The 14,608-nt window shown below is 40.7% G+C and overlaps 1 protein-coding gene across 2 annotated transcripts in view; it reads right to left on the bottom strand.

Moving 5' to 3' along the window:
• The window catches only part of NEGR1 (neuronal growth regulator 1), a 552,031-nt gene extending 537,785 nt beyond the window's left edge, over positions 1-14,246 (bottom strand). For both annotated transcript variants that reach the window (XM_034780292.1, XM_034780293.1), the window contains exon 1: positions 13,872-14,246. In XM_034780292.1, the coding sequence (XP_034636183.1) occupies positions 13,872-14,047 (176 nt within the window). In that variant the 5' untranslated portion in view covers positions 14,048-14,246. The remainder of the gene's footprint in view (positions 1-13,871) is intronic.
• Positions 14,247-14,608: the final 362 nt, after the last annotated feature.

Raw genomic sequence — 14,608 nt, 5'->3', positions numbered from 1 at the left:
TCAGTAAATTACAAGATTACTCTAAAGAATGTGCCAATGAATGTTGTTTGTACCACAACGAATCCATCAAGACCACAAGACCCCTGATTGTACCATCACAAATGAACAGTGAGAATAAAGGGAACTAAGGGGATAGCCAATGAGAAATGGGGCACCCATAAATCAGTGAGGGAGGGAAGTATGGATAAGGAAAAAGGGGTTAGAACCCTTATGCACATGTATGATACTTAGTGGGTATAAACATGACCCAGAATAAAAGGTGTTGGCATGCCTGTGTGTGTAGGGAAGAAACCCACATGGAGATGCCATGATGACGTTTATAACAATGATTAGCAGAATGACTGACGGACACTCCAGAGTCCCACTGCAGGAGATGTGAGTGATGCCGGTTATAGTAAAGTGTTTAGTCCTATCTAGCTGTTATTATATTTTACTATTTGAGAGATTGTTTCTCTGTTTAGTGAATTTGTTAATAAAGGAACTTGTAATAAACTGGAATTGTTTCTCGTGTACTCCTAGGGTCTCTTAATACTACTAATATTCCTGATGCTCTAGCCCTCAGGAGACTGAATCATTAACCAGTGCAGTCTAAGATTAATCAGTAGTCAATGCACTCATCCATAAATACAGCAACATTTGAAACATTTCGATAATTCAAATGACAAAAACGGAAGAATAGCACCAATTGATATTTCTTTAAAAGTTGAAATTCATTGTGGACAAAGGATATTCTCCCTTGGAATTATTACTTCAAACATCAAATATTATAGTGAACAACAAAACAAGGAGGGATTTCCCTGTAAATCAAGTATCAGGTGGACAAATTGAGAGCCCAGAGGGAAGTCAAGGACACTTGTTCAATGAGTGATAGAAAAAACAAAGGAAGTTGAAAGGTTAAAGATACATTTCATATTGCCTTGAACATGTGACTAGATTTAGAGAGAGAGAAGGTGTATGAGGCAATATCTTTTATTCGACGAGACACACTGTAAGTGCAAAAGCTCGTCTTTCACCAATAGAAGTTGGTCCAATAAAAGATATTACCACCTTATCTTTCTAATATCCTGGGACTAACACAGGCAGGGCTGTCCTTACCCATACGCAAACTACGCAGCTGCGTGCTGCTCCAGCGGCCAGCCCGAACCCCTGGCCAGCTGAGCCGGCCAGGAAAGCTGCCCCCACCCCTGCTCCGCCTCTTCTCCAAAGCCTCCACCCCACTCCACCCCCACCCCCACTCCACCCCTTCCCCTGAGCTAGGTCCAGGGGACTGCAGCAGGGATTGGGTGCGCCCTGCACTCACCGAGCGGCAGGAAAAATAGCAACCTGGCCCCAGCCCGCTCCACCGGTGAGTGCTGGGGGGCGGTTCCCTCCTGCCTCCCAAGTCTGGGAGCCAGGGGAGCAGAGCGGAGCAGGCTGTGGCCGGGTCACTCCACTTCCCACTGCCCCATGAGTGCGGGGTCGGGTCCGCCCTGCAATCACCGGGCGGCAGGAAGTGGCGCGACCTGGCCCCAACCCGCTCCGCTCCGCCGGCTCGTGCTGGGGGGCAGTTTCTCCCCTGCCCCCCAAGCCCACTCCTTCACAAAATGCACTTGGTGCGTAGGGAACCAAAATGTCTAGGGACGGCCCTGAACACAGCTACCATAATGCTATATTTATATGGCTGTAGGAATGGTTTATGGTAAGACAAGCCCTAATGTGTGCTGAACTACTTTAAACTGGCCACTGAAACAACTGCTGGGGTAGCCGCCACAGACACTTTTCCCCCCTTAGAATCTAGCCATCATCTCCTCGTCTGTTTATTCAGTGAGGCCCTGGCCCTGCACCATTAAGGTCAAAGGGAGCTTTGCTATTAACTTTAGTGAGCTTATGTTTGAACTTTTAGCTTTTACTTGTTCATTCATATATTGACTGCCTCTTTCTTCCCAGAATGGTGAAAACTGTTTTCAGTGTGCAAGTTCCAGCTAACCACATTAAGTCTGCACTGGCAGAAAAAGTGTCAGATAGATTCCCTGGGCCATAGTACTGCAAGCCTGCAGACACCCCATCCCCTACAAATAAGAAACTGGAACTTTCCGCAGCTGTTCTGGAAGAACGACTCCCTCGGTTGGCCAGTCTCTCTTACAGCTCTTTCCTGTTCCGGCCTAGCTTTCTCCAGGACCCTACAACAAAAGCCCCTTCCAGTTCTGCACACACACAGACACCATTCAGGTCAGAAACTAGCTTTTTCAGGAGAGTGGGACTGTCTTCTAAAGAAATGTAGCCCCTAATAAGTGAACATCCGAATCAAGGCTGATGTCCAGACTGGTCTGTAAAACATGTGACATGACAAAATTATTTATCTTTCCCAAGAAATTAAAGACCAGAGGCCTTGTTCTCTTTTATACCAGAAGTAACTCCACTTACATTCATTTGGGAGGAAAATGAGTCCCCAGTACAGTAGCCAACTAAGGAGGAAGTCTTCATTCTCAGTATCTATTATGAATATAAAGAACATCCTACTTTGACAATAGTTTAAACAATAAAATATGTGCTTTCCACGTACATAATGAAAGATCAACAAAGACACAATGGTAAAATAGATTATGTATGACATGGATGTTCTCTCAAGGGAATAAGTTATTTTGCCTATTGTTGACTATATAACGAGATTACTTTTATGTAAATTTAACTACTACATCATAGATTTATACTAAATCAGTTCTTTTTCCTGTACATTTATTCAAAGATTGAAAAATCCCAGAATACTGTACACAAATACATTATATATTTAGTTTGTATTTGCATAACTACAAAGCTATTGGCAATTTCTGCAAGAGATACTGCATGTTAGTAGTAACAGTTTTGTCTTTGTTTTAATTATGCATGACTAATAATAGCTGTTTGCCTGTTTGACCATCAGATCATATGCTGTTGCCAAGGGAAAATCTTTTTAAAGAGTGATTAACTGTTTTCCCTCTTATAAAGGAAAACATGCTTTTGTTATCTTTTTATTTCTAATTCAGCTTTGCAGCTTCAAAAACCAAACTTCATCCAGTCATGATGTCATACATCTGAAACATTGGCCACATATCCCCAAAATTTACCTCTCCAGGCTAAATATATAGGAGATGAAAATGCAACAGCTTCATTAACAATTAGACCCAGACAGATAATTGCATATCTTACTTGTTGTGATGTGTACACAGAACTTGTTAATGGGCAGTGCTCACCATCACAGAAATTTCTACCAGTTGAACAACTGAAAATAGCCTACCACCCCACTCAGGAGTATAGGTCATGTCAAATATAGCTGCCTGCCACACAGGTACTTTTTCTCCATGTGCTGTAAATAAGTTAAGGCAAGACCATTTTAAGAATTTTTAAGTGATGTTTAAACATTTTACTTGAACTATTTTACATATACCTCTTCATGTAAATCCAGGTGCCCCAATTAATCTTGCCTGTTCTGAGGACTCAGTTGTAAATTTTAGTAGGAAATTAAACTTTTGCCAAGAGGATGAGGAAACATTTTTCTGCTTGGTTGATTCTTAAAAAGTGTCAGCTACCCAGGGTTCTGCATTGTTAGATTAACAGACAGAGAGCTGGTGTGTGATTGTCTCAAGTGTTTATAAGATCAACTCATGCAGCTGGCCACATTCTTGATTTAGTGTTTGGATTGGGATTGGAGGAATGGAAATTTTGCCTCTGTGATGAGTTATCTCCTGTGGTTTAAAGGAGGGATTGCCTTTCCAATCAGGCAAGGAACTTGTTTTGAGGGTCTATTCTCAAAGGCTAATAGAATCAGAGTTTTTAAGAGAACTATGAAGAACTTCTCTATACTTTCAACAGGCTACAATTAATGGCTTAGTACAGGACTGTGTAACAATATTTTACTCTCTATTCTCTTCTAGAGCCAAGAGCATTCTGTTTGCCAACTTTATCTTTTCAGATCATCTTGGTTTACAGATGAATCAAGAGGAAAGATGACTAGAGAGCTATTGGAGGAAGTGTCTATGTGAATCTGGTCAATTGTATCATAGATTTTTTTCCCCTAAGCCTTATGTGATGGCTATGCAGGAGACAAATGTGAAGGTTATCAGCAAAATCTCAGTCAGTGGATGTGTCTCCAGTTGTGGACATCTTGATTAATCCAAGCTGTCTTCACTTGATTGCTGATTTAAATCCCACTAGTTGTGTGTACGTTTTAAAGTATTCTTCTGAAAAAATCGTTCAGATTCAGGCCAAACTATCTCCTCCTTCAACTGTTGCAGAGTAATCTCTCAAGGGGACAAATGCAAGGTCTTCACTGTTTGAGTTATGGCATGTATAACTCCCTGAGTTACTGGAGGGTGGAAGGAGGACATGCCCTTCTTGGCTGCTGACAATCAGTGGCTTTAATTATTGGTGAAGGCGGTCAGTGTTCCTATTCAGGAGGGCACAATGCCATCTTTGAAAGGAAATGGTCAACTCAAGATTAAAATACTGTAATCCACTCTACATATTTACATCTTAAGTCTACCCCTGGGATGTACTGTAAACTATCTGGCCATGTAGAGCAGGGATTGGCAACCTTTGGCATGTGGCCTGCCCGGGTAAGCACCCGGGCGGGCCAGTCCGGTTCGTTTACCTGCCGTGTCCGCAGGTTCGGCAGATCCTGGCTCCCACTGGCCGCGGTTCACCGCTCGAGGCCAATGGGGGCGACGGGAAGCAGCGTGGGCTGAGGGATGTGCTGGCCGCCATTTCCCACCACCCCCATTGGCCTGGAGCGGTGAACCGCGGCCAGGGGGAGCCGCAATTGGCCGAACCTGTGAACGCGGCAGGTAAGCAAATCAGCCTGGTCCGCCAGGTAAGCACCCTGGCAGGCCGTGTGCCAAAGGCTGCCGATACCTCATATAGAGTCTAACCCTGGGACATCCCTTGTACTCCATTCAAGTCTCAGAATCATGGAGCTCCAGGAGTCCCTGTGTAGGGAGATTTTGCATACTCTGCCTAATGGCAGGTTTCCACAGCTCAATGTGTATGTGAATTTTTGGTGTGCTAGAGGTGTTGCCAAGGTATCCATGCAGAGTATGGATCCACTGAATCACATCCCTGTTGGGAGTGAAAGCAGCAGGCCAATCCAATACTCCTCTCCATAGCCAGTAATGGAGGCCAGAGCCCAGATGGACAAAGAGCCTGAATCCCTGGAATTGATTCTTCCATCTCCTATTCTCCAAGGTTTGGGTTATAGTCCACTCTTGTGCATAATGACAAGAAGAAAGTAATTAAAAATGTTAAAGCCCTCTTTCTTTTTGATGTAAAACAGCATGTCTTGAATGGATCAAATTCCACCATTCATGTCTTACAGATTCCTTAATCTGTGATAGAATTTAGAGGAACCATATGAAACATTTATGATACACACAATAAATAATTATGGAGCAAATTAAGAATAGTTTAACTACTTGTACAATTTTCAAGTGCCATAAGGTGCTCATCTGATAATTGGCAGAGATTTGGAATGTGAAAACTTGCTTAAACGACCTCTTAGTTTTACAGATCTAACTATGGCAAAATGTATTTATATTTTCTGAAAGATCCAAGAAAAGATCCAAGCAGCAGATTAATGTATGAGCCTAAAATGTAGAAGGATAGCAAATAGGGGCATAGAAGTCAAGCAAATTCCCTATTAATAAATGTGAAGCAACTAGGAAAGAAAATAGCAAAGAATTTAAATATATACAACAGCTGTGTGGACATGCATCAAGGGGACTCTAATGATAATACATGTAATCTCATCTAAAATATGCTTGGCCAGTTACTTAGAGGCATATTCTGCTATCAGAACTCTCATTCACTTCACTAGGAATTCAGCATTTGGAATGATGGTGGAGTAATGATGTTGGTGGATTTGTCAGGGGCTTTCCACCTGTATGTGTATTGGTGTTCCTTTGCTGAACACTACCATATTGATAGGCCAATTTCTTTTTGGAAAACAAGCTGGTGCCAGAGATCAAAATTTTCGAAAGTGACTTGGGAACCTAGTCTCATTAACTATCAATAGATTTAGAGTCCCATGAAGATTATACACTTTTTTAAATTTTTACCTAAAATCTTAGGATGTTTCCTAGTGAAAAATTTACATTATATACACAGTACCTTCAGCAAAGATGGTGAGAACAGCAGTGAGACTACATATATTAATGTGCCCCCCATACTTTTCTATAGCCAGAAAAACAGCTCCTTCTTGAATAATCCTTGGGGTCTGTCGTGTGACATGACTGTCCTCTGCACTATCATCTCAGCCCAAAGTCACAAGGCACAACCACATGAGGACTATTATTGCAAACACTGAGATGAGCTAATACAGATTTGGGCTGGGTGTTAACTCTGAACTCCTCAGCCAGGTTAGACCATAACTGACATCTATTTGAGTTAGCGTCTCTACAAATCTCCATCCAGACAAAAGAATGCCTAACCCACATGACAGGCTTTAACAAGTGCCTATGTGTGGTGGCTGCAGCCAGGTGTTTTGAAGTCCATTGGGCGCAAAGCTCACCAGCTGCATCTACACCAAGATTTTTCAGACTCATAATTCCGAGGGAAGTACAACTCCTCCAGTGTTAGCACTGGTAGAGATTGCAATATAGACAAGGTTCATGCATTTTTAACCATTTTCCTGTAAAACCATGGTAAACCACACACCTGAGTCCACTTAAACATCTGTGTTATACCTTCCACCAATGCTCCTTCCAATGAAGCTAGAACCATGCAACTAAAAATTCTTAGTTTAGACAAGAACTCTATATTTAACTCTCTGGATGGAAAGCATCAAGTTATTTTATAGTACTCCAACAGTTTAACAACATGAATTTCATTACCAGTTTTCCCACATTCGTATAAAGGAAAACAAACACTTCTACCTACTTTCTAAAATAGGGTGACTTGTAAATTTCATTCTCTCATTACATAACAATATCAGATGCATCATTGAAAAGGATCCACTTAGATACTTGGATTTGAAAAAGAAATGAAGAGCAAATTATCTTTACTTTTTCTAACCCCTGTCATAAGTGTACAAAAGTAGGTCTAATATTTTGGGCTATTACAGGTTTAGATTTCAGGTAATAAGAAAAGAAAAACTGAATTGCACTTTAAACTTGTTTGAAAGTAAATAAGTTATTTGGAGCAAATTTTACCCTAACTCCAGTTGGTGTAAATCCAGAATAGTTGCCCTGAAGTAAAAATCTGGGTTTAAATTTACATCAGCAAAACAGCATAATTGGGCCCTTTTGTTGTTTCTATTCATGAACAAAGAAAGATAGACATAAGAAAGATCAGGTCTGAAGAAATTATGTTATCATCTAGATAAGGATAGTCACAACTAGACTTTGAGTTACATATCTGTAGGTGGTCAAACTCATACATGTAGATATTTTAAAGGGGTTATGTTTGCAATGTCCAGCAATGGGCAATTTAAGGACTCTTCTTTCGAAAATGTATAAGACTTTCTGCAACGTGTAAAATCAAAAGGGCCACATACATAACCCAGCTGCATACTAGGCTATTGTAGTCAGGGGCATATAAGAGTAAAATCCTCTCTCAGTTTTTTCCCAAAGTGTTATCAGCAGGGCAGTAAGTCCAGCAGAATGATCTTTGGCAGCAATACACAACATTCACCCTTCAGTAGTTCCTAGAGCTGCGCGCAGCAGTTTTATTGGCAGGAAGGAGGTACAGCAACAAGGAGATTGGTAGAGGGAGGCTCTGACAGTAACAAATACATAAGCAAGAGTCATTTGATCATTGGAGAAATAGAGGCAAAAACATATTCAAGGCAGCTCTCCATCCTCATTGTAATCTCAATTTAGCCTTAATTTGTCCCCTCCCAAAGTGTGTGTTTTCTAAAATTGCAGTTTCTGTTGTTAAGATGTTGTAGACATGTTCCAAACCTTTGCAGCTCAATTCTTTTGTACGATGGCTTTAAATGAGTCATTAGATAACTACAATGTGCATATATTTCTAAACGAATCATGATTGTTTGCAGTATTTTTAGCAATTAAAAAAATGTTGATAACACTTTTCTCTCATGCAATGCTCAGCCCTGGGGTGCTTGTATCAAAGTCTTGCTGACTTCATCAATGGGAGCAGTGCACACACGTTGCAGGATAGAATTCGGCCCTCTGGAATGAGCTGGCTTTTCTTTGTAAATGACATCATACTAAAACATTAGAATAGCAATGCTATTTTAATCTTTTTTAAAAATCAACTTCCTTTTTAATTAGACTTGGATAAATAGTGGTCCAGTGAATCTTTGCTTGGGTGCAAGGGTCTGCCTGTGTGCTGCAGGATTACAGACAATCTTGGGGGGAGGGAAGGGGGGAAGACCAGGCCAAATTTGAAGTATGTAGATATTAGGCATCACTCCCCCCTGCTCAGACATGATCCCTACTGAAGTTAAAGGGGGCTTGCTCTGAGTAAGGAATTCTTAATACTTTTGAACCAAAAAGTCATAGTAGCCAATAAACAAAAGCCCTTAACAAGTTGGAGAATTGGTCTGAAATTGACAAGAAGAAATTCAATAAAGACAAGTGCAAGGTACTACACTTAGGAAGAAAAAAATCAAATGCACAATAACAAAATGGGGAACAACTGACTAGGAAGTAGTGCTGCTGGAAAAGATCTGGGAGTTATATTGGATCACAGATTGAATGAATCAACAATGTGATGCAGTTACAAAAAGGCTAATATTCTGGTGTTTTTTTTTAACAGCGATGTCATATGTCAGACATGGGAAGTAATTGTCCTGCTATACTCAACACTGGTTAGGCTTCAGTTGGAGTACCACTCTTCAGTTCCGGGCACCATACTTTCAGAGAGATGTGGACAAACTGGAGGGAGTCCAAAGGAGAGTAACAGAAACGATAAAAACTTCAGAAAACCTGACCTATGAGGAGAGGTTAAAAATCTGGGTATGTTTAGTCCTGAGAAAAGAGGACTGAGGGGGGGACTAGATAAGTCTTCAAATATGTTAAGGACTGTTAAAAAGAGGACAGCAATCAGTTGTTCTCCATGCCACTGTTAAGAAGCAATCAGCTTAATCTGCAGCAAAGGCGGTTTAGATTAGATATTAGGAAAAGCTTTCTAGCTATAAGAAGAGTTAAGCACTAGAATAGGCTTCCAAAGGAGGTTGTGGAATGCCCATCACTGAAGATTTTCAAGAACAGGTTAGACAAACGCCTGTCAGGGATGGTCTAGGTATTCTTAGTTCTACCTCAGAGCAGGGTGTTGAAACAAATGACCTCTCGAGGTCCCTTCTAGCCTTACATTATAATAATTCAGGTTGTTTGACCACAGATACTTTGTTTCTGGGTGTTTTTAAAGGGCTACGTTCAGAGTAGCAAGCAGTGCCTTCCTTACAACTTTTAGCCCAGTGTGGAAGACCCAGGTTCAATTCTCCCCTCTGCCTAATATCTTGAATAAGCATTAGGTCAGAGAGGAAAAACTCCATAATCTGGTAGTAGGAGCACTCACCTGCGATGCCAGAGTCCAAAGTTCAAGTTCAAGTCCCTGTTCCTTTGAATATTTAGTTATTTATACAAAATAGAACAGCTTCAACAAGAGAGACAGAGACAGTCTGCCCAGCACTCAGCTGGCAGGAGGTGGAGAGGAGACCCAAGTTTAAGTCCCTCCCCCAATGAATAGTAAGACTGCATTTTCTAGCAAAAAGCCACCCACACATAAATAAAGCTATTTATGTGAAAAATTTCACCTAGCTCTAGATCCAATCAGGATTGGGCCTAGCCATATTGTGCTAGGTGCTGTAGGAACAGAGGAATATAATCCCTACCTCAAACATCTTAAAATCAATGCAATTACAAAATGGAAGAGGCCTGCCTGTGGGGCATGTAACTCACCCCCTGCCAGTTCAGGATTGTTCTCCATGGTATGTTTGTCTAATGCTTCGTTTCATGGCATTCCATCAGCATTAGAAAAACATTACAAACCTGTGCTTGTTTTTCTTTAATACGCCTCCACTTGTAAAATGAAAGGACAAACTAGTTATTTTACTTATGATACTTAGTGTTACTCTTCATCTGTAAATCTCCAAGTACTTAAAACATTTATTTTGCATTTTTCAGATGAAGAAACTTAGAATCAGAGAGAGGTCCAGAATGAATTCATAGCAGTTCATAGAATCTGGTACCCTATCTACTGAAATATGTCACCTGCTTACTACAAGTAGTATTTTCGGCTCCTAAGGATAGCTTTGTAACAACAGTGAGGGGCAAAATTCTGCCCTCGGTTACACAGGTGCAACTCCATTTGCTTCAGTGGGAATGCATACACATAAACTGAATGCAGAATCTATTCCTAGCTGTCATGTGCAATTAAGTTAAATGGCACAGGCAAAATCACTTTAAAATGTTATAATCTTGAAAACCTGAACAGGAATGTATTCAGAGCAAGAGTATTAAAAATGCTTTGACTCTCAGATAATCAAGACACCTGTAAATCAAATGAATTAGCATAATCTCTCTCATCACCTAGTAAAATGCTGACTCAAAAAGTGAGAAGAATGACTTGTAGAGTCTAACTCCTTTAAAAGGCTTTTTATGCTTGACACTAGCAGTCATATTGGGTGTTTTAAACACATTAATTAGAGGCTTTCTGATTTTAACATGCAAAGTACAAAGGTAACTCCCTGGAGATCCCACTCCTGCAAAGGAGAGAATAACTAATGCAGATACAATCTGCAATCTGACACTAAGTGAGGAGCCAACACACATACACACACATGACACAATCAATGGTCAGCACTAGCAGAGCTCCACTACAGAAAAAAGATGCACAGTACCAACTTGGAATCACACTTATACAGCTACCTTTGAGTACTGCAGTGTACATATATCCAGAAAATCTAAATACAGTGGTCTGGGGGAGGTGGAAGAAGCTCGTTTTTCTGTGCACAAATTAATCGCTTCATTGAACTCACTGGACTATGTATTTACAGAACAATACTCTGTTTCCAGTGCCACGACCGAATAAACAAATTCCTTAGTTTCATTAATTAAAAAAGTTTCATGTGTATTTATGATATTAATATCCTCTGGGGAAAATTTCAGGAGGAGCAAAGAAGGTCTACATCAAAAGTCTCATTAAATGCTCTATGCTTCTCCTGTACTCCCTTAGTGATGGTGCATTGTCCCTCTAAAGTTATCTCATTAACTTGTAATACAGTAAACGTCAAGCAGCAAGAAAACCTACTAAAGATATGAAAGAGCTAAAAATATGGATTTCATTAATAAGTCATCTATGTCTTTAAAGGGAGGGAAGAATGCTTTATATTGAGATGGAAGGACTATGAATATCCCATATATTATTTCAGCACAAATTTGCTTTTGGGCTTCTGAGTTCTACAGGTAAGTAGTGATGTGTACTCCATCCTTAATAGTATTCTCTTCCAAAACAGATATTCTCTAATTTATGAGATAAAAATGATTGTTTGACTTTAAAACTCCAATTTCATTTATGTAATCCACCCAGCTGCATAGGTACCGAGTTGCAAACTCACAGTTTTAGGCCTTACAGAGTTTAATATACTGTAGTGCTCCACTCTATCTCTAAGCCACCAATAGATAACCCTTAGAGTCACACGAATATTTGTATTACTTTTATTTTTTAATTTAGGTGTTTTTTTTCCAGAACCACCAATGACACTCAGTACAGTATTTGTTTGAGTTCTGTCCTAAGCTAAGAACTGCAACTCCTCAACTCTTGTTCTCTGCAACCTTTAAATCTGAAACTCTGAAAATAAAGATAGGAAATGTAACAGCAAAATACGTCTGTCTACAAAAACTGAGAAACCAAAGCAAGTGAATTCATGGTTTTAGAATGCCCTAGGAGACTAACTACAGTATATTCCTATACATAAAAAAGTCTGTCAGTTGCACTGCATAGACACTGGTTGTATTCTCAGCAGATACTACATCAGAACACTCAAGGAAATCTTATGCAATATTTTCCAAGAAAATTGTGAAATCCACGAAAACTGTATCTGGCTAAGTCACTTTTTAATCTGGAAGTCTAAATCAGCTACTTCCAAAGGGAAAAGAAAATGGTCTATAGCCAAATAGTTTGTGGTTTAAAACTATTGCAGATTAAAGTCTAGATTTACAAAACACAAGAAGATTCAGCCTATTCTTATCAAATCTGAAGTACTAAGAAAATGATTTTTTTAATTACTACAAACTATCGTGACAAAGTAAAGTATCAAAAAACTAAATTTGAATTTTTGCAGTTTTAAACTGAAGATTAATGAATTTGAGTCAAATAGAAGGATTCAGCTATATTAAGTACAGTGCACTACTACTGGTAAACAAATTTTGCACCAGCCAACTGGACTGGAAAAAAATATCGTTACCATATGGAATGCAAGCTTTATTAAGGGATGCAATAACTGAATTACCATAAGCATGTAGTCTCTTAATGGCGTAAAACTAGAACTCGTAGTTGTCCTTGAAGGATGGTTCTTTTCATGTTAATCATTAGGAAACAAAAAAGCTAAAATCATACTATATACACTTATAATACTGTGCAATCTTTAATGCCCCTTTACAACTGAGCAATATACTGGCAAGGAACGTTTGAATAGCAGGTTCTATAACAGACATTAAAAACCATCATGTAGAATTTTTATCCAGCACTAGGGATTTCCAAACTTCCATAGACAAACTTACTATTCAAAAAGCATGTATGTATTATTTGCATCCATCTAATGTTTAGTGAAAAGTCTTAGAAATTCTTCTGTAATAAGGTATTTGCTGTCAATAGTTGTCTCAAAACATAAATTAACTGAGCAGGGATTCTGAATTTATAACCCAAGGGCTAATCTGTGTTCTTAAACTAGGTTTGGTTAAAATCTAAATATTTAAAGTAGGACATGATTTCCACCACAGATCAGGACTTAAGAGTTTCCTAATAGAATTACATACCACACCCATAGAATTAAATTACAGAGGAACTGGTCATTGGTTATTAAACAAAGACACCCAATGTTAATATTTAAAGATACACATCTAAAGATGTATTTTGAGACCATACAACTCAGGCATACCGACTTGCACAGTGAATGAGAATACAGCAATTGTCTGAATAATGTGTGTTCAAACATCTGAGGAAGGCAGTTATGAAGAATTGCTGAGATCTGTACACTGCTGAGTAGCAATTTACATTTAAAAAACAGAATGAGCTTCTGCGAGTATCTCCTTCTGCAATTGCTTCGGTTTAGGGAGGTAACTGGGCTATAGCTGATCTCTGATGAGCCATTACATCTTTCAGAGGCTTAGCAAGGTGAGAGAAGCAAGCCTTATGAAGAAAGTAGCAAACTTATTCCAAAGGGGGAAAAAATAAAAAAAAAAAACTTCCCAAACTTAACAGAGTAGAAGAGTACACCACGTAGCAAAGGGAGACCACTTGAGAACTGCTACTATATCTAGAAATAGGGATATTGGGGAAGAATAATAGGGACACGCCTTTTAATTCCACTGAAATACTGGGATGGCTCTGGAAAGGGACAAGTGAGAAATAGAAGCAGAGAGACTGGCCCTCCTGAATAGGAAGAGTTGGCATGAATGACTGAGCACTAGTTTCAAAGTGGGACCGCCTCTCCCGGACCTACTCTTACCAGGGCTGCTTGGACTTGGAGATTTAAAAAAAATAAAAGAAGAAGAAGAAGCCGGAGCGTGTTACAAAATGTCCATCTTTCTAATGCTCAGAGTGAAAATAAAACCTCCTCTTCTAAGGTAGCTAAACCAACACGCCTATTAGAAATGCCTGCAGTCGCTTGGCAATGGCTTTGCACAACGCTCTCACTCACTTGCACAGAGAAGTAAAGAAGAGGCTCGGTTTCCTACCTAAGCACAGCCGTGTCCCCTTTTCTGACCACCAGGTTGTCCACAGCTGCCCCAGGGAAGTCCATACTCTGCCCAGCTGGGAGGCAGGAGGGCAACAAGCAGCACACGCTGAGGAGCACAGCAGCCAGCCACTGGTTTGAGCAACAAGCACCTTGCACCAACAGCATCATGTCCATCCCTGCTCGCGGCTGCTCTCTCTCAGCTTCCAGCTCCTCTCAGTCCCCAGCCCCTGGTACTCGTGACGGGTCTTCCCTCCAGCCAGGCAGCCAAGGCACTGGCAGAGTTCTGCCTCGCCTGGTTTCTTTTGGCCGAGTCCGGAACGCGTCTAGTCTCGGGTGGCTCACACACCATCTAGCGAGGAGGGAAGCGCGCAGGAGACTGAGAGCAGGGGAAGTAGCAGCAGCGGCAGCAGCAGCGGCAGGCTCAGCAGCAGCAGACGGCCCCCAGGCTCCGAGCCGGTTGCCATGCAGCCGTTTCCTTAGCAACTTGGCCTGATGACTGGTGGTGGAGCAGAGGAGAAAAAAAGCGGGGGGGGGGGGGAGTTAGCTAAAAGCAAAGCAGCAGTGGGAGGAGGTGTGTTACAGCCCCCGACATGGCAATACGGAAATAAATGGCATGCAATTAAAGGCACTGATTGCAGAGTGACCCCCGATTGCAGGAGGGAGACAGCTGAGTTTGCTCGTCAGCGGTTTTTTACAATACAACTAGTTGGAGCTGAAATGCCCCGCACGGCGGCT

The sequence above is a fragment of the Trachemys scripta genome, chromosome 8, assembly GCF_013100865.1.
Source record: "Trachemys scripta elegans isolate TJP31775 chromosome 8, CAS_Tse_1.0, whole genome shotgun sequence".
In the NCBI taxonomy this organism is placed as follows: Eukaryota; Metazoa; Chordata; order Testudines; family Emydidae; genus Trachemys; species Trachemys scripta.
The sequence above is the reverse complement of the archived record's forward strand: the minus strand, read 5'-3'. Positions and strand labels throughout refer to the sequence as shown.